This window comes from Vitis vinifera, chromosome 13, assembly GCF_030704535.1.
Source record: "Vitis vinifera cultivar Pinot Noir 40024 chromosome 13, ASM3070453v1".
Classification (NCBI taxonomy): Eukaryota; Viridiplantae; Streptophyta; class Magnoliopsida; order Vitales; family Vitaceae; genus Vitis; species Vitis vinifera.
The window spans coordinates 437092-463232 of NC_081817.1; the positions used below are offsets into that span (position 1 = coordinate 437092).

At 33.2% G+C, this 26141-nt stretch overlaps 2 protein-coding genes across 2 annotated transcripts; both read right to left on the reverse strand.

Moving 5' to 3' along the window:
• Positions 1-13282: 13282 nt before the first annotated feature.
• LOC104881106 (uncharacterized) lies at positions 13283-16282 on the reverse strand. Its single transcript, XM_059742126.1, has 3 exons — positions 15999-16282; positions 13497-14285; positions 13283-13389 (listed from the first exon to the last, which is right to left on the reverse strand). Exons 1-3 carry the CDS (start codon positions 16006-16008, stop codon positions 13355-13357), a joined length of 834 nt encoding a protein of 277 aa, XP_059598109.1. The 5' UTR covers positions 16009-16282; the 3' UTR covers positions 13283-13354.
• Positions 16283-19079: 2797 nt separating this feature from the next.
• On the reverse strand, positions 19080-25277 carry LOC100262055 (putative disease resistance protein At1g50180). Its single transcript, XM_059741459.1, has 4 exons — positions 24976-25277; positions 23618-24384; positions 19448-19863; positions 19080-19124 (listed from the first exon to the last, which is right to left on the reverse strand). The coding sequence occupies exons 1-4, from the start codon at positions 25275-25277 to the stop codon at positions 19080-19082; spliced, it is 1530 nt and encodes a 509-aa protein (XP_059597442.1).
• Positions 25278-26141: the final 864 nt, after the last annotated feature.

Consider the following 26141-nt stretch of genomic DNA (forward strand, 5'->3'; position numbering starts at 1 on the left):
GTAGCACACTCAATGATGAGAGGCAATAGAAAGTAAAAGTAGAATAGAAGGCTGTCTCCAATGTGTGCTCTTCATTTCAATTTTCAACACATCCCTCACCTTCATATTTGGTTCTTGTCAATTTCATCAGCCAAACTAATTAATTCTAATATTCAATAAAAACAAAAATCTGAAGGAAAAACATCCTTTCCTACGAAGTAAAGTTACTGTACAGAATTATTCTTTTACAAATATATGTATCTAAGAAATTTGAATTACGTGGGGTATAAAGTTGATTGGAATTTAATATTTTGAGTCTAAATGATCCAAAATATCAAAACTGAAACTTGGATTTTAAAATATTATCATAATTGTTTTTATTTGTTGCCCCATTTTTGCCGGCAGCTGCTCCTCAAAAGAAGAATTTTTACAGTTTTGAAGATGATTTTAGAAATTTCAGGAATTATGTAAATATGGACTATTTATAAGATATGAATAAAAAAAGAATGCAAAATATTATTTTTATGGGAAGTGCATTTGGGAAAAATAATTCTCATTTCATGTACTGAAACAATACCTCCTTCACGTTACTCGAAAATGCCCTTATTAATATGTATATATGGGTTGCCACCCATACCAGTCCAACTTGCATGAGGATAGTACATTGTTCAACCAACAAAGGTACTTTAAGACCAAAACAGTATTATTTTAAGACCAAAATACATGTAAGGGTATTTTTGGGTAAGGTAGACATTATTCCAATGCATGAAATGAAATTATTTTCTTCAAAATGCACTCCCTATGAAAATGATTTTTTTTACATTCTCTTTTCATCTATATTTTGTGAAATGTGCATGTTACATAATATTACAGGAAATAAGAGAAAAATCCGATAACAAGAGACTAATTGGTTGCCTTTATGGGAAATTGCACTAATTCTCTTATGGATCATGATCATGGTATGAAAAACTAATGACTTGTTTGGTAAATGTTTCTCAAAAAGGTTTTTTTTTTAAATAAAAAAAATATATTTGACAACCATAATTAAAAAAAAAAGTTTAATACATTTTACCGCCTCAACCTATCCATGTTTTGCACATTGCCTCATCAAGTTTAAAATCGAGTATATTGCATTTTAAGTTTCTTAAATTGTAGGGGTTTGCCTTTTTCATTGGTTGGTGTTAGTTTCAGTGAACGAAAATGTCACGTGTTGTAAACATAATTGACTAATAAAGGGTAAATCTGTAAATTCCCAAACCTAAAAAACCCCAAACAACTCTCCCTCCCTCAAACTTCATCTTCATTCTTTGTTTGTAATGAATTTGCAAGGAATGTGATGGAGTTAGGTTTTAGAGAACCCAATACCTTTCAATAATGAATTTGTAGTGAGTTAGGTTTTGAGTATTTTATGCCAATTATCGGAGGAGTAAGATTAGTAATGAATTAATACATAATTAGTTTTCCTTTTAGAGAGCCGTGTAGTGTGCTCAAGCTCACATGTTTGTATCAATGTTTTAAGTAATCATTCAATCATATAAATACAAGCAGTAAAATGCTAAACTGTAAAATGTAGAATGATAGGAAAAATTCTTAGCTATGAAAAGGGAACTATAACCCTAAATACCTAAACACCTCAAATTTATTTTTCTCAAATTTTATCCTTTATCAAAACGAAACCCTAACCCTAAATACTAAACACTCAAAATTTATTCTTTTTACCAATATTTTCTTAGTCATAAAATGAAAAACTAAAGCAAAACATTGCAAGAAAAAGTAATTTACCATTAAAATCCAATTCAATCGAACTCTCAACCTTTTGATGTTTGCACTAGGTATTTGAGACTTTTAGGGCTTCGAGGGTCAGGGCTTCGGAGGAAGAACGAAGACGAAGACTGAAGGAGGAAAAGTTATTTAGGGTTTTTTAGGTTTGAGAATTTATAAATCTACCCTTAATTAGTGAGTCTCGTGCATAACACATGACATTTTCGTCTACTAAAAAGAACATTGTCCAATGAAAAATGCAGAATGCTGCAATTTAAGAAGTTTGGAGTGCAATGTGCTCAAATTTAAACTTAAGGGGGTAATGTGTAAAACACATGATAAGTTGAGGGATAAAGTGTATTAAACAAAACAAAAAAAATGATGTTTTAATATATTTTAGTTATTTTCAATTATTTACATTTAGTTTTTTAAGATGTTTTAAAAACTAATTATATAAATATGAAGAATGATTAAAAATAAAATATTACATATAATAGTTATTTTCAAAAAAATATTTAAAGACATAAATTTTTTTACAATTTTTAAGAACATTTCATATTCTTAAATAGATTTTTATTTTACAAAACATTAGAAAACAATTTTTAAAAATCATTTTGGAAACACTTTTCTACAATTGTTTTTGAAAACACTTTCCAAACAGGGTCTTAGGTTAAAAATGTTCTTAACTTGTTTTTATGTTGTTAAATATGTTTTAAAAATAACTTTTATGTGTAATATTTTATTTTTAATCATTATCATTTTTTATATAATTACTTTTGAAAATATATTTTTTGAAAACATCAAATTTTATGAATTTAGGAAGAGAATTATTTTCTATTTTCTAGTTGTCAAACATGTTCTTTTGTTTCCTTAGTTCTAGAAAACAACAATCTGTTTTGAAAATAGTTAGCAAATAGAGTCTAAAGTTATGAAAACAAAAAATATAAACAACAAAAATGCATATCATAACCAGTAGAAAAACAATCAACAATCCTTGATTCGATGGTAAATAAGAAAAAATGCACCACTCTTATTATACATGATAAACAACAATGAGGTAGCAAGTGGAATGTATAACATCGGACAATCAAATGTGGATTGCTATACCCATATTATTTTTGGAAAGTTGCACTCTCAATCATGTAAAGATCATTAATTCTTAGTGTAAAGTTCCTCATAATTTTAAAAATGCGTTTCCATAATTAAGAGGAACCCATACATAGATAGTATTGGAAAACTTTATCCCTCATTTGATGTGTGAGATAATTTCACAATATTATGAGTGGGCTGATTTCTAACAACTTCAATTTAGCATTACTTCCCTATCATCACGGCTTCAGAGATGGATTTAATAATTTCAATATACATTGAGCACTCCAAAATATTAAGTGCATTGTTAGGTTTGCATATGTTTTCTTAATAATAGTCTTATGATGGGTTCTATTTTAGTATTTTTATGAGTTATCTTTTTGGGTTTAGATGAGAGAAGGACCACAATTCAATCACATGACTAGGGACTGACAGTTTAATTAAGAATTTAAGAAGTATGAGACGAGACCATGATATATAGAGCATTTAAATAATTCAAACTTCCTCCTAATTCTCCATCGAGGGAGAGCAATAGGGTAAGTCAAACCGACTTAAATATATAATTGGAGGTGCTCTCCAATAATACAACCCCTTCCCAAATCACTCGAATCAAACAAAAAGATAGATATATAAGGCCGGCAAGTGGGGTCTCCAATCGGCACCACCCTCAACAAGGTCAGCACAGCAGTACTGGCCATCGTTTGTCTTTATTTCAACTCATATCCCACCTTCATGCTCAGTGGGCTGATTATGAAACCTACACTTGGATTAGCTCATACCAACCCTTGATTACCTTTCTATTTATAATATATGTAAGCATCAAAATATCATAAAATGGGAAAATATCTGTGGTTGGGTGTTATAAAAGTATTAGATGAAAATCAAGAAAAAAAATGCGGATGGAATGAAAATTAATCAAAACTTATAAAAATGTTAAAAAAACACTTCATAAAATAATAAAACAAATAGTAATGTACTTATTAAAATATTTTTTGAATAAACCCAGTAAGTTTCAGTGTATAAGAAACCCGCTTCTTGAACCAACAGTTCACCTAGCCTTCCCGCAGCGAAGGAAACAGTAGCCTCCGCCATTTTCTTACTTCCTCCAAATCAAAGGGACGATTGCAGAAAAGTTTCAAATCAGATTGCCTCCCTAATCTCTACTACACCTAAAAGGACAAAAAAACAAAAAAAAAAAAAATGTATAGTCACCGTTCTTACACCAGCATCAATGCAAATACAGGTCACAATGAAAGTGGCCGGCCACATAAAATAAGCACTTGTCCGTCCCATGCTTTATATTTTTAACCCCGCGTGCTAACACCAATTTCATATAAAATGGGCAACTTGAGCATTCACGACTCCAAAATTAATGAATTAAAACTAAAGGGTCATTAGATATAACCTTTTTTTTTTAAACAAAAATACTCTTTAACATTTTTTTAATTCTTATCTCTCATTAGACACTTGAAATTTCAATAAAAAGTTTAAGGGTAAAAATTCTTAGAGACTTATCTTAAAAGATAATAATTTTTAAAACTTTTTTTAAAACTTTTTTACTATCTTAATTTTGATGTGAACAATGTTAGTTGAAGAATACATAGACAAAATAATTCACGCAAAGATACACGATATTTTACTTGGTTTGGCACACTATACATATATCTATTTATGAGAAAGAATAATTCCACTATAACATAAAGAATATCTTAAAGAATAAAAATAGATACAACTATATTGAGTTCTTGAAACATCTTTTGTTGCCCCACGCCTTGCATCTACACCACGAGCCTATCACTCCATCGGGTATCTTGTATTTTTTCACATCTGTATCTATATAGTCTTTACAAACTCATTTCCATCTCATAATTTTTTTCCCTCCTAACTTTGAATATTTATTTTTATAAGAAAATCTAATATTATTTTACAAAAAAATAAATCTATACTAATTAGAAATTTATAGTACTTTCCAACAATCTTCACCTTAAATCAATCTTCCATCTATCCATGATACACACTTTCTATATCACACCTCAATGAGAGAACAATCTACATTCTTGTGTGCTTTATTTCTCTTTGGTTCTTTTAAAAATCTTTATTCCGAGTTATGATATCAGTTTGTTATGTCAACGAAAGTTTTAATGGAAACAATATTAATTGAAAAATACAAAAATAATCCTTACAAAGGTATACAATGTGTTTTGACGTAGTTTAGTCATCTATGCCCACATCAACGGATTAGAGAGAACAATTCCACTATACCATATAAAATATTAGATAAAACTATTGAGTTCTAAAATGTCCTGTATTTCCCCATTCTTTATATCTACATCTTGAATTATGAGCCTCTACCTCCATTGATGTCTTCCATTTTTTTCTCATATTTTTATCCACCTCATATAATCTTTTCAAGTTCATCTCTTTCTCATATCCTTTGCCTCTCATCACCTAGAATACTTACCTAATATCTTTTCTTATTTTATAAGGAAAACTAATATTACAATAACACCAATTTATGAAATATTTCATATAATGTTCTTTACAAAAAGGAAATCTATACTAATAAAGAATTTGAGACACTTTCCAACCATTATAATTAGTCAATTGATTTTAATTATTCTAATTCAACATGCTTTTTTTTTTTTTTTGACATTTTTTACAATGAGGACAAACTCATATTAGATTCTTATTAATTATTCATGTTTGTTGGCTTGCTTTTAATTAATTAAATTCAACTTGCTCTCTTTTAATTATTCAAATTAAACTTGCTCTTATCTTTTTGCCACTTGTTGTAATTAATTAGTCCAAATATGACATCGAACATGCTTTTTTTTTTTTGACATTTTTTACAATGAGGACAAACTCATATTAGATTCTTATTAATTATTCATGTTTGTTGGCTTGCTTTTAATTAATTAAATTCAACTTGCTCTCTTTTAATTATTCAAATTAAACTTGCTCTTATCTTTTTGCCACTTATTGTAATTAATTAGTCCAAATATGACATCATTGATTTTAATTATTCTACTTCAACTTGCTATTTTTTTTTTTTTTTGACATTTTTTACAATGAAGACAAACTCATATTAGATTCTTATTAATTATTCATGTTTGTTGGCTTGCTTTTAATTAATTAAATTCAACTTGCTCTCTTTTAATTATTCAAATTAAATTTGCTCTTATCTTTTTGCCACTTGTTGTAATTAATTAGTCCAAATATGACATCGATTGATTTTAATTATTCTACTTCAACTTGCTATTTTTTTTCTTGACATTTTTTACAATGAGGACAAACTCATATTAGATTCTTATTAATTATTCATGTTTGTCTGGCTTGTTTTTAATTAATTAAATTCAACTTGCTTTCTTTTAATTATCCAAATTAAAGTTGCTCTTATCTTTTTGGCACTTGTTGTAATTAGTCCAAATATGACATGGATTGATTTTAATTATTCTAATTCAACTTGCCCATCTTTTTTTGACATTGTTTACAATGTGTCCAAACACATATTAGATCCCTTATTAATTGTTCATGTTCATCCTACTTGTTTTTAATTAATCAGATCCAACTTGCTCTTTTTGAATTATTCAAATTAAACTTGCTCTTGTCTTTTTGGTGTGTGTTGTTGTAATTAATCTAAATATAAAATGGACTGATTTTAATAATTCTAATTCAATTTGCTCTTATTTTTCAAAAAAAACTTGATTTACTTTGATGATGAATTGAAGCAACTTAAATATAAATAAAATTTAGTGGATATTTGGTAAAACTTAATACTTATTATTTAATAACTTAAGTTGACTTTAAGCTAAATTATTCTTAGTGTTTGGTAAGCCAATTTAATAACTTAATTTAAGTCAGTAAATAAATTAAATATATCTGGTAAAATAACTTAATGTTACGACTTAAAGTAAAAGACAACAAGTAATGTAAAAATAATTAACTTATTCTTAAATCTATATCTTCATTTTACCTTTCACCTCCATTTGCCCTAATTACCTTCATGATTTCTTTTACTACTCTAGGACTTCTATTGTTACTTGACCTGATTTGTTCTAATTATAATTTATGAGAATAAATATGTTAATTTGATGATTTAAAATAAATTTTAAGTTAATTTTATCAAACAACCATAATGCTTAAAGTAAGAATTAAGTAATAAATTTCAAGTAAAAAAATTAAAGTATATTTTAACTTAAAGTTAACTTAAGTCATTAAGTAATAAGTATTAAGTTGTATCAAACATTCCCTTAACTTAAAACTTAATACTTATTTTTTTACTTTAAGTATTAAAGTTATTTGATAAAATTAATTTAAAATTTATTTGAAGTTATCAAATTGACATATTTAACTTCATGAGTTGTAATTAATGTCTATCATCATTAATTATAACTAACATATATTTTTATTAATCTTAAGTAGTAAATTTATTTATTAAACATCCATACTTAAAGTATTGTAAATACATAAGATAACCTTAGAAAATTACTATAAAAAATAAGTGATAGATGTGAAGTTATGATTGTTAAATATGGGCAAATAAGACAAAAGATATTTGGGATAAAAAAATAAGTTAATTATTTTGACTTAATACTTAAAGTCATTTTTAACTTTAAGTTGTTATATTAAGTTTTACCAAATATACTTAATTTACTTAATAATTTAAATTAAGTTATTAAATCATTTAAGTCATTAAGTTGATTTACTAAACACCCTTTTAATTTCATTAAGTATTAAATTATTTATTTCAAATTATTTATTTTTTACTTAGTGGTCGGGTGTTTTGTAAACCAACTTAATAACTTAATGTGACTTAATAATTTAATTTAAGTCATTAAGTAAATTAAATATGTTTAATAAAATAATTTAATTATGATATAACTTAAAGTAAAAAATAAATTTAAGTAATTAGTAAAAACAATTAACTTATTATTAAGTTCACATCTTTATTTTACCTTTTTTACTCTCATTTACCCTAATTATCCTACTCTACAATCTTCATTGTTATTCGACCTTTTTTACCTTAATTATAATTTATGAGGATAAATATGTTAATTTGATGATTTAGAACAAATTTTAAATTAATTTTATCAAACAATCTTAATTTAAAAGTAATAAGTTTTAAGTTGACAATTTTAAGCATAATTTAACTTAAAGTTAACTTAAATCATTAAGTAATAAGTATTAAGTTTTATCAAACACCTCCTTAGTGTTTCATTATTAAGTGTTAAGTTTTTTGTTTTTATTGTGTTAAATAAATTGTTTATTCTTATAAAAAATGATTATTTTATAGCAGTATATAGATGCAGTTCATTCAGCTGATTTACTGCCTACTGCTGACCACACTTCTGCTATACTATGAAGATGGTGTTATAAAAATTGTGGTTTTCTCTTTTTCTTTTTCTATATGGGTATATGGAAGCAAAAACTGTTAAAAAGAACCAAAGAAACAAAGGGAAATTGCATTGAAACATCCAAGTCTATTGTACACAACAGGACAACGAAGCATCAAAAAGCAGAGTCTGAACCTCCCAAAAACAATCTCAACGTCAAGAAAGCTAGCAAAGGTTTTATGCCAAACAGACAACTATTAAGAAAAAATTAAAAGAGAAGAATGTTAACGTTGTGTTCATATCACAGAAAGTAGGGTTACATCTACTAGTGCACTCATTCTACTTAATAAAACAGTAATGGGCATGAAGCAGTGCAAGGTGGAGGACTGCACCAATTTCCCAATTAGGCTAGTTGCTCACAAGTCTCTACTGCCATTTAGCATTACTTCGCCACCAGGGCCTATTGGATGAAATCCATCAGTAAGTTTTTCTTCAGTGGTTGCTCCTTTGTCTTCATCTTTAGGTACCTCGTAATTGAAATCATGGTTAGAAGCATCATTTCAACAATTTAAGGCTGTGAAAATATGCAAAACTATGGTTCATGAGTTCAATGCATGGGTGCAGGAAAACAACAACAAAATGTCATCCTTAATATGTTTTTTAATGCTCAAATTCATCAAAAGGCATTAATAGGAATATTGGTTGTGGAGGCAAATACTTATTTTTCATATCATGCAGTAGACCTATGAGCAATCCATAAGTAGTTGAATCCCTGACAACAATGTGTACTTTTTTGGGGCAAAGAAAAGGAACTTGGTCCACCGTACGTAGTATTTGCTATTATTAAACAATCTAATTATTTAAAAACACCTATATTTAATCAAATTTTCCTCGAATGATTTTTTTTTTGGTTCTGCATTAGTTTGAATGAAATAAATGGAAGGTTGAGAAGACAAGCAATTTTGAATAACAAACAAGCCGTTGAATAATGATATGAAATGAAAGATTTCTTTTTTTGGAAAGAATTTTTATGCAGAATGAAAATTTGTAGTAAAGCAGTTCATGGAGAAAAATGGGGTGCTTGCAACATTTTTGGTGTGTTTGTATGTGCAGAAGGAGAAAAAGTGAAAGTACATATGACTTACATATGGGATGACCAAGTAATGAGATGGAATTCCAAGTTGGACGTCATCGAAATCCTCTCCTTCTCCATTTATCACTTGAATCCTCTTGGAAAATTTTGTCTATGAATGAATCCTTTTGGCATATACTCAATGTCCAATATCTCTGCCAATGACTTTCATGCAGCAGTGGTATCTTCTATCTTCATCTACTGGACACAATGATCTTCTGTTTGTGAAGATGAATGAATGAGATGTTAGAAATTTACATGCTATATTCGATTCCAATATGCTTGCAACATGAATCAAAACCGAAAAGACTAAGAATAGTCTACTTACCTCCAGCCATTGTAGTTGGTTTCAAAAACCCAGATTTCCAAACTCTGATCTCTCCTTTTTTAGATGGTGTTTTTTCTGAAGATAATAGCAGAGTGAGTTCGGGACCATTTTCTGAAAAAATTTATAACAGTGGCTTCCATCAAACCACGTTGCCTCTTGCCACCATGTTGAGCAGTTGGTGGAACGTGCTCCTTAATCGTAGCGGAAGTGAGATGGTGGAAGACGTGGTCAAAGTGTTGGACCATATCATGAAGTGAGAACGTGTGAACTCACACGTGTATTCAGCTTACATTCTCCCACTTGGTCCACACCTTTAACCTAATGTCCTAATTTAGTCCATCAATTGTCTCATTAAGTAACAAATACATGAATCATGGCGATAAGTCCTCTATTTAACGAGTGTTACCTTCCATGTATTACAATGTACTCATTTCTTAACATTATACTTTATGTGGCAATATTACTTAATGAATAAACCCTATGTTCATTCTTGGTCCAATGAAGTTGAATTTTCTCAAAATTAAATAAAAAGTGCGCATCAATATGAGAAAACATCATAATAAGAGTTTGTACAATAGAAACTACATAAGGGAACTAAGTCCCATGTTCACTACATGATCCTTGAATTTCAATGGTGGCATGCCCTTAGTCAAAGGATCAGCGATCATCAATTCAGTGCTAATGTGCTCAATAACCACTTTCTTTTCTTTAACACGTTCTCTTATGGCTAGATACTTAATGTCGATATGTTTGCTTCGACTTCCACTTTTATTGTTCTTCGCCATAAAGACTGCAGCTGAATTGTCGCAATATATACTCAATGGCCTAGATATTGAATCCATAACTCTAAGCCCGGAAATGAAACTCTTAAGCCATACACCATGTGAAGTAGCCTCAAAACAAGATATGAACTCAGCTTCCATAGTAGAAGTAGCAGTCATGGTCTGCTTAACGCTCCTCCAAGATATAGCTCCACCGGCCAATATAAAAATGTATCCAGATGTTGATTTACGTGAATCAACACAGCCAGCAAAGTCTGAATCTGAGTAGCCAACTACCTCTAAATTGCTTGTTCGTCTGTACATAAGCTTGTAATCTTTGGTTCCTTGAAGATATCTCATCACTTTCTTTGCAGCTTTCCAGTGGTCTATACCTGGGTTACTCTGATATCGTCCTAACATTCCAACAGCAAATGCAATGTTAGGCCTTGTGCAGACCTGAGCATACATCAAACTTCCGACTGCAGAAGCATATGGAATGTTCTTCATTTGTTCCCTCTCAAGATCGTTTTTCGGGCATTGGTCCAGATTGAACCTATCACCTTTCACTATAGGAGAAACACTAGGTGAACAATTCTTCATCCGAAATCTCTCTAAAACTTTATTGATATAGGTTTCTTGAGACAAACCTAAGATACCTTTAAATCTGTCTCTATGGATCTTAATGCCAATGACATAAGATGCCTCGCCCATATCTTTCATGTCGAAATTTTTAGAGAGGAATTGTTTTACCTCATGAAGTAAACCCTTATCATTGGTTGCAAGTAAGATGTCATCCACGTATAAAACAAGAAAACAAACTTTACTCCCACTGACCTTAAGGTATATGCATTGATCCATAACATTTTCAACAAAACCGAATGAAGAAATTATGTTATGGAATTTTAAATACCATTGGCGGGATGCTTGCTTCAAACCGTATATGGATTTCTTAAGCTTACAAACCAATTGCTCACCATCACTAGAGGGGAATCCTTCAGGTTGTTTCATGTAAACCTCCTCCTCTAGCTCTCCATTAAGAAATGCTGTTTTCACATCCATTTGTTGCAATTCTAAATCAAAGTGGGCTACTAATGCCAATATAATGCGCAAGGAATCTTTCTTAGATACAGGAGAAAAGGTTTCCGTGTAATCGATTCCTTCTTTCTGAGTGAACCCCTTTGCAACAAGTCTAGCCTTGTATCTTTCAATGTTGCCTAATGAGTCTTTCTTTGTCTTAAAAACCCATTTACAACCAATGGTTTTTACACCATTAGGCAACTCAACAAGGTCCCAAACATCATTGCACTTCATGGAACTCATCTCATCCTTCATGGCATTGTACCACAATTCTGATTCTTTGCAACTCATGGCTTGTGAAAAAGATTCGGAATCATTTTCGGCTCCTATATTGTAGTCACATTCCTGTAGATACACTACATAATCATTAGGAATTGCTGACCTCTTAGTTCGAGTAGACCTTCTTAAGGTTGCACCAATATCTTCTAAGGAAGTATGAGGTTCAACTTGTTGTCCAGAAGTATCAGGAAACTCCTGATCAACTTGATCTACTGGAATGTTGTCAACAGCTTGTGGAACTTCAACGACTGGTTGAACTTCAGTGATTGTTCGTTCTACACCCGATTGTACTTGAGGGGTGTTATGAATAATAAACAATCTATCACTTGAAGTGGAAGGTTGAGACTCTGTATGATCAATATCAGAAACTATGTTTCTAAATTGATCGCTCCCACTGACCAAGTCATATTCAAGAAATTTAGCATTTCTCGATTCCACAATCCTAGTGCTGTGAGATGGACAATAAAATCTGTACCCCTTAGACTTTTCAGCATATCCAATGAAATACCCACTAATAGTCCTTGGGTCCAGTTTCTTCTCTTGTGGATTATAAATTCTCACTTCAGACGAGCATCCCCAAACGCGCATATGTCGCAAACTCGGTTTCCAACCTTTCAATAACTCAAATGGCGTCTTTGGGACAACCTTGGTTGGAACTCGGTTTAATATATACACAGCTGTCTTAAGTGCTTCAATCCATAAGAATTTAGGAAGTTTTGAGCTGCTAAGCATACTCCTCACCATGTCCAATAAAGTTCGGTTTCTTCTTTCTGCTACACCATTTTGGTCTGGAGAACCAGGCATGGTGTATTGGGCAACAATCCCATGCTCTTGAAGAAACTTCGCAAATGGTCCTGGTGATTGTCCATCTTCCAAGTATCTACCATAATATTCTCCACCTCTATCTGATCTCACAATCTTAATTTGTTTACCATATTGTTTCTCTACTTCTGCCTTAAAGACTTTAAAGGCATCTAAAGCTTCATTTTTATTATGAAGTATGTAGAGATACATGTATCGTGAGAAATCATCTATGAAAGAGATGAAGTATTTCTGACCATGAGAGTCCATGTCAAGACTACATATATCAGTATGTATGATCTCTAGTATGGTGGAACTCCTAGTAGCACCTCTTTTTGACTTATTGGTCTGCTTACCCTTAATGCAGTCCACACAAGTCTCAAAGTCAGTAAAATCTAGAGTACTAAGTACCCCATCATTCACCAATCTTTTGATTCTATCTATGGAGATATGACCTAATCTCCGATGCCACAATGTAGAGGAATCCTCTTTTACAACACATCTTTTAATGCCAGTTTGGACATGTAATGAATTATGAGCGATATCATTTTGTAAGAATATACAATAAAGACCATCAGACAAGATACCATTCCTAACACATTCAGATTTATAAATCAAACTGAAAGATGTTTCTGAAAAATGAAAGGAATATCCAAACGGTACAAGTCTAGAAACTGAAATCAAGTTTCGTGAGAAACTTGGTACATAAAAGGTCCTTTGCAATTCCAAAACAAAACCACCATATAAAGTTAAATAACATGTCCCTATTGCTTCCACATGCGAGCCCATCTTGTTTCCGGATAAGATGAATTGCTCACTTGTCACTGGCTTCCTTAGGTTTTGCATACCCTGCAAGGAATTTGAAATGTGGATTGTAGATCCAGAATCAATCCACCATGTGTTGGTGTTTACATTAACCATATTAGATTCATAGCAAACAAATGAGGTAGGGTTACCTTTCTTCTCAAGCCAATTCTGAAATTTCAGACATTTCTTCTTAACGTGTCCTTTCTTTTTACAGAAAAAACACTTTTCGTCTTTCTTAATGTCAGATTTGGGAGGAATTTGTTGTTTTCCTTTCTGACTAGCTTGAGATTTTCCTTTCTTTCCTTTCCTTTGCGTCACCAGCATGGCACTTTCTCCCTGTTCCATCAATAACCTTCCTTCCTCTTGAACACACATGGTCATCAATTCATTGATAGACCACTTATCCTTATGTGTGTTGTAAGAGATTTTGAAAGGTCCATACTGAAGTGGAAGAGTGTTAAGGATAAAGTGCACCAAGAAAGATTCAGACATTTCTACCTCGAGTTTCTTCAATTGAGCCACAATGTCCCTCATCTCCATGATATGTTCACGCACACCTCTTATACCGGTGAGCTTCAGGGATGTGAACTTCATAATTAGGGTGCTTGCCAAGGCTTTATCTGAAGTGACGAATTGCTCGTCAATAGCCTTTAACAATTCACGGACATTCTCATGTTGCTCGATTGAACCACGTATACCAGCACTGATTTTTGTCTTAATGTACATCACGCTAAGGCGATTAGATTTCTCCCAGCGTTCGTACAATAAAATTTGTTCAGGTGTGCTGGTATCAGTGATCTTATGCGGTTCATCTTTCCTTATAGCATAATCTATGTCCATGCACCCTAATTGAAGAAGAATTCTCTCCTTCCATATCTTAAAGTTATCTCCTCTAAGTTCGGGAACCTCACAACGAATATCAGATATGCTAGGTAAAACTGCACAAAAGGATTACAAGCTTATTAAAAATTTGAGGCTTTAATATAAATTCATGCTTTACCAATGTAGAACATGCTTAAAATTGAATCTAATTTTATTAAAAATTGCCTGTGGGCTAAATCTTTAATTTAATAAGATTCATTATCTTTATGATAGACTTTATCAAACTATTTTATTAAATCATGAAATTTATTCTAAATATAGTTTGATATTTTCTGTCTATAATCTTTATGATAAACTTATTAAATTAATTCTTCCTAACTCCTGTGGGTAAATTAGAAAAAATTAATTTTAATATTTTATCCTAATTAATTATATAAATATAATGAAAACCCTGTGGGGTAAAACATCATATTTATATAGTTAATTACAATTAATGTCCATAATGCGATCCTTATTAATATATAATTTTTTTATATAATTAAGGATGCTGTGGCTATTCCTTAATTATTTAAAAAATCATATAGTTTCACTAGACATTAAAACTATATGATATAATTTTAATATATCTAACTAAATTTTAGGCAACAATTGCATGTATTAAAAACTACAACTTTAATTTAGGCTACAAACATATAAAGCAGTATATAATTATTTATTTTGCATGTATAAAATTTACATGATAATTTTAAAGGTATGAATGAGTGCCTAAATACAAATAAAACACAATCAATTCCATGCCCAATATAGTTAAAATAAAAAATTCAAATCGGGCCAAAAAGAGCATAAACTGGCCCAATTTTTACATTTATACATGGCCTAACATTTAATGTCTTTTATCTTTGCAAAATGGGCCACTGTCCATGCTTTGAATCCAATGGGCCCAATAGCCAGTTATTTAAAAACCCATAACCTTAGTGGAGCCCCATCTTATTTTATGATTTCTCACTATTTTAATATCACCTGCAACCCAAAAACCCAAGATCCTATTTTTCTGCCACTTAGTGGACTGCTTCAACACCGGCAGCGACGTTCTCGCCGCCACCCACGTGGACTGCACCCTTGCTGGATGCAGTCCAAGCCATGAAGCCGTCTGCAGTGCTTCAACACGGCGTGTGAACGACGACTTGCAGCCCAAAAAAATGGCGTTTCCAATGGCGCCTGAACGGCGCTGAGATGGTGGCTAAGGTGCGCCTTAAATGGAGCCTGAACGATGCCTAGTAACAGCGCTTGAACGGCGCTGGTTGTAGCCCCAAAAAATGGCACTTCAACGCGCTTGAATGGCGCCTGAAAATTGGTGCTACAATGGCGCATGTTGCAGTCCAGAAAATTGCATTTCAACGCGCCTGAAAATTGGCGCTGGTATGGCGCTGCAATGGGGCTGGTTGCAGCCCCAAAAATGGCAGCTGAACAGCGCCAGGTATGGGGCCTGAAGCGCATCTAAAATGGCACCTGAAACGGAGTCACTGGTGCGCCTGAAAATGACGCCTTAATAGCGCTGCTGGAGCGCCAGAAAATGGCATCTTTTGAACGCCTGTAATGGCCTTTTTTATAAATGAATGATGCCAACTATATATATGGATCTCCAGTAACAATCGTTTAAATAATTATCAATAGATCATAAAACAAGAATTTTTCACTCGGAAATCATACAAAGCAGAGGCAAGATTTATGGCTCTGATACCAAATGTTAGAAATTTACATGCTATATTCGATTCCAATATGCTTGCAACATGAATCAAAACCGAAAAGACTAAGAATAGTCTACTTACCTCCAGCCATTGTAGTTGGTTTCAAAAACCCAGATTTCCAAACTCTGATCTCTCCTTTTTTAGATGGTGTTTTTTCTGAAGATAATAGCAGAGTGAGTTCGGGACCATTTTCTGAAAAAATTTATAACAGTGGCTTCCATCAAACCACGTTGCCTCTTGCCACCATGTTGAGCAGTTGGTGGAACGTGCTCCTTAATCGTAGCGGAAGTGAGATGGTGGAAGACGTGGTCAAAGTGTTGGACCATATCATGAAGTGAGAACGTGTGAACTCACACGTGTATTCAGCTTACATGAGATGTTTGCCTATTAGTTTCTTGTTTATCTCAGGTATACATGTCTAGAACAACTTTGAATATTCAGTTTTCAGTTTTACCTGGCCATCTATATATACTATGGTAGTGTTTCATGTCCGGATTCCTACTGGCTACGGATATGTGATATTTTGGGTGCAAGATCATTTCTCAATGGATGTTGGTTAAATTGTGACAGTTAAATCCTTCTAGAGTTTCTGTTCTTGAATGTACTGCAGAGAAATCTTCCACTCCCCACTTTCAGGACAGGAGTTTTTGTTCCACTTTGTTGGGTAAAGTAGTCGTCTTTAGGAAAACTAAATATTGGAAGATGGAAATACATCATTCATAACGAGTTGCATTGTTTTTAGTAGTAGTGAAGTCTTCAATTATTACCTTAAACTTTTCCAGAGATGGGGTTCACTTATCTGCTGAGGGAAGCAAGACAGTTGTGGAGGAGATACTGAAGCTGTTGAAGGAAGCTGAATGGGGGGCAAGTCTACGCTGGAAGTCCTTGCCCGTTGAATTTGGAGATGATTTCCCATATGATCTTGTGGCTTTTGATGGAATGACCACCTTGAATCCCTCGGAATGGACTTTCCACAGGGCGATTCAATGGGGCTAAGTTACCAACCCATCCTTTGCCTATGTTTCCTAGATGGGAATACTCCCCCAAAAGTAACACACAACCAATATGCATCTTCATTGCCCAGGACATGCACACACAGAGAGAGAGAAAAAAAAAAGGAAATAGGACAGAACTTGAGATTGACAGATGAATATCTACATATTTTATAGTGCTATTGCTCATTGGAAGTGACCAAATATGTGTAATTAAAGTAATTGTTATGTACAAGGCTGCATTACATAATTCATCCCAGTATATAGGTGCAGTTCAATTGTTTGATTTACTGTCTAGTGGTTGGTAGCTCCCCACTCTTGTTCTATGCTATGAAGATGATGTTAGAAAAATGGCGGTTTCCCTTTTTCTTTTTCTGGATCAGCATATGGAAGCACAAGCTGCTTAAAAAAAAAAAACCAAAGAAACAAGGGGGAATTTTATTGAAATATCCTTTTTTTTTGGCACACAACATGACCACAAATGCAGAGTCACAACCATCAGAAACAATACCAGATTCAGTCATAAACAAGTCAACACACCAATTGAAAAGAAAGAAAGAAAAAAAAAATCGTTGGAATATTGTGTTCAGATCAAATAAGAGTCTAATATCATGTAGTAGCACGCTTAATATACTTGATAAGACAGTAACGGAGCCGCATCCAGGATGTATAACATGCATGATTCAGTGAAAGGTGGAGGACTCCGTCATTATTCCAACTAGGCTGCTTGCTAACAAGTAACAATTGCCATTTACCATTACTTCTCCATAATCCATGCCCATTGGACTGAATCTGCAACCCAAGTTTTTCTTCATGGGTTTCTGCCTCTCTTTAGATACTCACCCATCCCTTAAACATGGAATCATAGTTAGAAGGACTTCTAAAATTATCTGTTAATAAAAGATATTGAAATAGAAGGGCTGTTGAAATTAATGGAAAGTTTGAAGAGAGCAGTAATTTTGAATAAACAAACAAATAGTTGAATAATAATATGATGTGAAGGAATTTTTGGGGAGAATGAAAATCTGTAGTCATGCAGTTGGTGGATAAAAATTGAGTGATTGCCAATTGTTTTCTAACGTGTTTGTATACGTGGAAGGAGAAAAGAAAGAGTAGAAATAAATGACTTACCAATAATTCATGAATGAGATGGAGGGCACGTGTCGGACTTTGTAGAAATCCTCCCCTTCTATTCCATTTATCACTTGAAGCCTCTGCATGAATTCATTGGGCACAGACCCAATTTCCAATATCTGAAGCGTAGTGATATATATCAACCCTTCAGGAACCATTTCCAATGATAAGCATGCGTCAATCGATAAATGCTTTAGACTAGGCATTGCACTTTTGTCCACCCACAACCTTTTTAAGGCATAGACAGCGAAAAGTTGCAAATATTTGAGTTGAGGGAACCCATTTGCAGAGAAAACCATTTCCTCCCCAGAGTAAAAATTAGAGCATAAGTACAGGCCGGGTTGTCAAGTTAAGAAGCTTCTCCAGAATTGGCATCGGATCCTGTCTTAGGCGAGACTCCCACAAGGTTAACTTGGTGAGGTTCGGAGGCAAGTGGTGGTGCTCAGGTAGATTGCTTATTGCTCCTCCTAGGTATAGCTTATAAAGATGTTGACATATCGATAATTGCCTCAGATCTGTTTCTTCCATGGTGGCCCTTACTTCATCCAAAACCAAGGACTCAAGGTTGTTTGAAATGGGACAGGAGGGATTGAGGATCATCACAAACTCTTTAAAGCTTTTGATATTTTTTATCAGCAATTTCCTAAGCTTGGTCAACTGGGCCAAATCTTGTACATCCCATTGTTCTCCATCAAAGTTTTTTAGTGTCTCCAAGTTGCTTAGGTTGTCCCATTGCACCTTACTATTATCCACCTTAAGCTCTAGAGGAAGGTAGAGATGCCTTAGCCATTTCATCCTTCCTATCACTTTATTTATTCCAAAACAATTTATCGGTTGACCATCGACACAGTAAAATCGTAAATCCAATGTTTGGATACAACCTAAATTTCTTATAGATGATGGGAAACTTGGCAAAGAAGCAAATTTTAAACTTAAGTACTTCCAGTGTATTAGGTTGCCTAATGCCTTAGGTATATTTTCTTCCAAAATAAGTTCCTCAAGACTTAACACTCTTAATAATTTGAAGTTCTTCCAGTCAGTCTTTCTCAGCACCCAGGGGATTACCGATGAATCTCGCATACTGAATATTAGCAGAGACCGAAGGTGTGTACCATTTTGTGGGTTCAAATTGACATAGCTATTGGCATCTTCATCTTCATTTTTAGACGGTAGTCTAGCCTCTTCAACACTCTCTAAAGGACCGCATTGATCCAGATATATGGCACGTCTTCGGACTTTATTTGAGGTGCGTGTTGTTGGCATGGAAAATGAAAATGTCTCCATCTGCTGAAGATTGACAATCTCAAGAAAATTTTCTTCCTGTGCCTTTGACAAGCATAAATCTCGCATAAGGTCATGTAGTCGGCAAGTATTGACTCTTCCATTTGAACTCCTTCTTCCTACTTGAACCATACACCTTCCAATTAGCTCATCGAGATACCCTTCTGCAACATCCTCCGATGTTTCTTCTCCCACTCGTGACACAATCCCTTCGGCCACCCACATTTGTACCAAAGTTTTTGTGTGTATTTCGTGGTCCGCAGGGAAATGGCCCAAATAGAGGAAACATGATTTTAATTGGTATGGAACATCTTGGTAGCTGAGAGCTAACACATCCGACACTCCACTACCTTGCTGCTCGTATTTGTCTTTTCCTTTTCTCAAGTATGATTTAGTATGTTTATGAACCCTTTCCCATTCATAGGTATGGTGTTTTGTAGCCAGAAGTCCTCCAAGCACAACAATCGCCAGTGGCAAACCTCCACAACATTTAGCCATTTCCTTTCCCAACAACTCCATCTGGTTAATAGTGGTCGGATCTAGAAAATCATAAGAAATTGATTAAGAACATTATGGTAAGCATTCTAATGAGGGTAATGCAATTTAGCATAAAAATCTCATGTAGCATAAAAAGTAACCAATTTACAAGACTTTCTTTGTGTTTCTCTTTCTTATACAACATATACTAGTTCACCAATCTTCTAAATAGTTTTTGTAAAATTACACCATTTTAATAGATAAATTATACAATTACTCATCCATAACTCACAAAAAGTTGGAAAAAAATTCAAAGTCCTGCCATGAACATGGGCAACATAACCTATGAGCTCAAATTGGTCTCATGTTTTAATACGTAACCCTAATTTCAATTTATTATTAGACCAAGGTTTTTTAACTTATGTTTTGATGATAACAAAATAAGGATTAGATTTAACGTTTTCTAATTTAGTGAATTAGACAAGAAGATTTCCATAGAACTATCTTGTAGAAGATATATGGAGAAAAGAGAATATCAAGAAGGTTTACATAGATCATTTTTAGGTTACTTTTATGTAAGATTGTGGTTTGTACTAAGTTAGGAATGCATATTATTATTAAAGCACCTAACATGTCAAAACTCATCCAATTGATTTCAAACGGGCCTTGAATCTTTTCAAAATTGGATGAAGAATTTTTCTAAATAAAAACTACAACTGATTAGTGTTATTCATGGCTTAAAAAGTTTTCAAAATGTTAAGGAGTTTATCTTGTTTGGTTTCCTCAAGAATTTTATGTTAAAGATGCAAAAGTTTCACAAATTATGGAACTCACTTATGTTTTTTTTTTTTTTCAAAATAAATATAATAGGTTAAAGATATAGAAATAGATATAATAGCATCTCCCAATATAAATAGGTTAAAGATATATTGCCACTCCTAGAAATTACTTATGAAGGCACCAACCAAGTAAAATAATTTAAGATAAGTATCTTTGTGAATAATTATGATTTGTTTTCAATGAAAAATTTTGAATCCATTGGTGAGATGTTTACTAAGTTTGTGAAGATTATAAATGAACTTCATGGTTTGGGAAAGACCTTCATTGAAGTGGAGAAAGTCAAAGATTTTGAGGTTTTTATCAAAATAGTGTGAAGCTAAGGTGATCGCCATCCAAGAAGTTAAAGATCCCACCACACTACCTCTTAAAGAACTAATTAGGTCACTTATGACTCATGAGATACGCATGAACAAGCATCAAAGAGTTAAAGAAAAGAAGAAATATGATATTGCATTCAAAGCTTTACCAATTGACGATAAAGAGGGGGAAAGTGAAGATGAAAACTTTGATCTCATTTCTAAGAAGTTTATGAAGTATATCAAACCTAAGAAGATCAAGGGAGGGAGACTTTATCCAAAGAAGGATAAAATGATTTTTGCCAAAGAAAATGAAGTTTTGAAAAAAAAAGAAAAAAAAAAAAAAGAATGACTCATATCCTCTCTTGAAAAATTTCCAATGGAGAAGAGATTTTCAATATGATTTAGTAAATCGAAAAATGTATTTTTGATGAGAAGGGATAAGGTTACAAGCCTCATAAAAGTGAAAAGTATTATAAAAATTATTTTGTGAAAGAGACTTTAAAAAGTAATCTAAGCACCATTTGTAATTTTTATGGGGAGGAAGTTATTTTAGTTGTAATTGTCCTTTAATGTCATATTTAGTTATGAAATCATCAAACAAGAGGGTTGTCTTCTTTTTGTCTCTTTTTTCTTAATGATTTAGAATAACGTAAGTAGTTTGATGTAGGAAAATGTCTAGGAGTTTACATTTTAGGATTTAGATAACATTGGTGTTGGTATATTCTTTTTATTAGTTATTAGAATCCAGATAAAGGAGCTTGTATTGATTGGATACGAAAAGATAAGACTACTTATTTTTTTGTACTTTGCTAGGTAAAGTAGATCAAGAAAAAAACGTGTTTAACAATGTTAAGAATGTTTAGTTTATAATGAAATTTACTAAAGATTTTTGTTTTATATTTGATTGATAATCATATTATAAAGTGGAAGATATTTTAGACATTTGCATCAAGCTCAAACTTCCTTCTTCCATACGTGCTTCTCCAGAAGAACACACTAGAATAAGAGGTAGAAATTCATTAGTGGCATATTTGATCAAATGGGTAATTTTCTCACCTATTACAAATCCCATACTACCCCCCATAAACTGAAATTCCATAACTCTGCTATGGGAATACCATTTAAATTGGAATCTGCAATGGATACAAATGTTGAATTCCAAAGGAGAAAAATGATAACCTTTTAGGAACAAAAAAAAATATGAGTATTAAAGTTACTTAAATATGATTTGTAGGGATCCAACCAATAAGAAAAGAAGATACGCTTACCTTGAAACAATGTAAAAAGAGGGATTATTGACATTGAGAATTTATTGGTAATGATATCTCTCCTAAATTTAAAATGCCTTAATTTGAATATCAATTTGCAAAGTATAAATCATTGATTTTTTTTTTTTTTAAAAAAAAATCATCTTTTGATTTATCATTTGAATGCAAGTGCTTAATATTTTTCAAATCAAAAGAAAAGTCTTTGGAAAAACTTGATTTACTTTGATGATGAAGCAATTTTTGTTTTTGATTTATAAAACCTTTTTTGCTGAGAGATTGTAAAAGTGATGATGAGTTAAGGATTGAAGAAGAATATTGATAAAACTTGACTTCACAACAAGGAAAAATGGAAAAGAATGGAAGGCCAAATGAAAAATAAAAGAAAACTCTACATTAAAGAGAAAAAGCAAATAAAGAATCTTAAAAGGATTAAAGATAACACCACTTATCATCAAAGAACGAAATTAATTCAAGAGGGGTAAAAGTCTATGTTCTTATCTTAGAAATACTTGATTTCTTTTTCTTTTTTGCTATTTTATCCTTTTGATTTAAAATTTTCATGAGGCAAAATAGATAATATTTTGAATTATGATCATGCATAGAACAATCTTTAATAATCTCATCAAATGGATAATAATTGCTAGCATAAGGCTGAGATAAAAAAAGAAGATATAATTTATGAAACCTTAGGAAATATAAAATGCTTATGTGCTTGCATGTTTCAATAATCTACCCTATGCATGCTTATTGTTGCATTATTTTTGTAAATGAAATTGCATATATTGCCAATTTTCTCATTTCCTTTATATTTTTCCAAATCATGTTTTGTCTTGTATGCATTTGATCTTAAACTTTTACTAGCAAGTTTATTCAAATTGTAACCTTATAAGATTGCTTGAGTGTGGGGATTGCATGAGGGGATTTGCCAAGCATGGGATAATATTTGAGGACTTTAGTGTTAGACATCTCTTGAAAAGGTTCATTGGAACTATAATTTAATTGTAAAAGTTTGAAGGTTTTGTTTTGATTGAAAAGCCTGGGAATAGTGGAACCCAAATTTCATTTGGAGTTTGATGAAAATGGATGTAAGTAGGGTTACGTTGAACCACTATTATAAAATCTAGTTTAAAATTTCTCTACCAGTTCTCTCTTTATTTTATATACAATTATTAATTCATCATGTTTTCTATGTATTTCTTAAATAGCCATTTGCATTCATCTAAAATCATATTTGTAAAAACAGGAGAAAGAAACCAGTACCCAATTCATCTCCCTCTTGAGTATTCACCTAGGTTGGTTTAGCATAAACCTAACATTTACTTCTCATCGTGACAGTCCAATGTTGTAGCTATGAAATCTAATTGGAAAGGAAAATAATAGAAAATGCTTTTGGATGTGTTGAAAAATACCTCTCTTATCATCTCTGGGGAATGCTTTGGTTCGAAGAAGCTCCCAACTCTTCTCCTCAGATAAAAGCTCTGGTTGGTACAAAAAGCCTTGTGGATCCGCATATGAAGCCACTGCTTGGATCCGAGTGGTGAGCAGTATTTTACTACCCGCCTTATGCAGTGGAAAGGCAGGTTTTAGATTCTCCCAGTCTCCTATTTTCCACATATCATCCAGAATCAAAAGACATTTCTTTTCCTCTTGAATTTTATACACGCTCTCGAATAGCTCCTCATCCCTCATGTTGCGGATTTTCTTTTTGTGCTCTTCATTAGCAGAGGTGAGCTGGATCAATATTCCTTGTACAACATCTCTGACATTGAAGTATTGAGATATGGAACTCCAAGCAACATGGTCAAAATGGCGCCTAACATGAGCATGATGATAAACCTTCTTGGCAAGAGTGGTCTTTCCCAGACCCCCCATGCCGTATATGGAAACAACCGAGCATATCTTGTCTGGTTTCATCAACTGTTCCACCAAAATCTCCACGCCATCCTCCACCCCAACTGCATCTTCATCGACAACATGGGAGTAAGCCCTCCTAGGCAATCGTTGGCTCTCAGTTCTGAAACCAGAGCCTTCTCCTTCTGCTATGCTCCTTATGTTATAGCTTTGTAAACTTGCAGTCAGACGGGAGATTCTGCTTTTTATGGCGTCAATCTCTGTCCCAACCTCATGGAGTGCTTTAAAATCTGATAAGAAGCAAGCATACTGTTGGGTTTCCCTCCTTTGTGGGACTCTTAAATTTACTAAATATGGTTTTGCTATTTTTGGCCAACACCTTGGTTAGCACATGACTCTTGGCATATTCAAGATTGGTTTGAAGTCTTCAAAATGAAAAAAAAAAAAAAAAAAAACAACTACAAGTCTTTTGTCTTTTCCTTTGGTTCATTAGCTTGGTCGGCAAGAAGACTTTTGGGATACCTTTTTGGTTCAAACAAAAAAATCAGCCTTCTTCTTTTTCTCCATATTTTGGTGCTACACAATCAGCAAGTTTGTTCTTCAAGTGGGTAACGTTCCTTCACTTGATATTTGGGGTTTCTTGCGGTTTGTTCTTGGAGATTTGGTTTACTTTTGTGAGGTATTTTCCTCTTGTAATTTACACCTTGGTGTGTTTGTAAGGCTTATGCCTTTTGGCCACTTTGTAAACTCTTTTGGTGATAGTGGAAGAAACTGACCTACCGGTCGTCGTGGACGTACCTCAAGTTATTTGAGGGAACCACGTAAATCTTGTGTGCTCATTTATTTTCTGTTATTCTATTTATATTGCTTCCATTGATTTACACTTGTGGGAAAGCCTATTTTTTTCAACACATACCTCTTGAGATTATTGAGATTGTTTTGGAGGCCGCTTCTCCTGCTCCTCAGCGCAGCCTTGGAGGCATAAGTCTCTATGATGTCCTCGGTATCATAAGCTGCCTCTCTGATTTCTGCAACCCAATTGCGAATAACCTCACTTTCATATTGTCTTGCATCTGCATCTCTCAGAAAGCATTTCATCGTCCTTAGCTCAGCTTGAATTTCAGTAACTTTGTCGCTCACCCCATGTAAGAAACTTGCCTGTTGGATTAACAGGTCACCTAGCCTTTCCACAGCAAAGGAAACAATAGCCTCTGCCATTTTTCTCTTTTTGTCTTTCACAGAAACCTATTTTGGCTCTTAATTTGAATTGATGGTAGGTTTAGAGGTATTCTGTTGCGTTTTTGAATGTTATGGACGGAAGAATCACTTCTTTGCTTTGGGATATTGGCAATTGATATTCTACTCTCCTACTCAAAGAATCTCTACTTCTTCCAAATATACTCTGCAGCTGGGGTAAGTTTATTCAGTTGTGTTATTGAGTGTTCTGGATGGAGGAATCACTTCTTCACTTGGGCATATTGGCAATTTCTTTCTCCTCTTCTACTCAAAGGTTCTCTTTACATCCAATTCTACTTCTTACAAATATTCTCTGCAGCTCGGGAGGGAAAACAGGGGTGTCAGCTGATTTTAAACAACTAGAGTCTACCGGACACGCCCCATTTCCAATTGTGAGGTTGGAGATACTGATTTTAACAACTCGACCTCTCTCTCCAATCTTTAGGAGTGGTCTACCTTTGGAAAAGATCCAAGCATACCTCTTGAGGAGGTTTTGGACACTGCTGCTGGGCAGAGGTTACATCGCAAGCAATTCCTTCTACATTCCAATTAATTACCAACCCTAGTCTCCTGAGCTCCATTTTCAAACTGCTCAACTCTGTCACTCACCCAATATTACAATTCAGCTCCCATTTATGATATCTCTGTTACCATGGGAAAGCAACACGTCAATGGTGTGTGGGTCAAGGCGCTTGGATTCCAATTACCAAAAGACAGAAGTATAGCTCAAGGATAGTACAGAGTAGAATCAACCCAATCATACTGTCCTCCTTTTCAATGATCTTCTGTTTGTGAAGATGAATAAAATAGATGCTTGCATATCAATTTCTTGTTTTCCTCAGATTT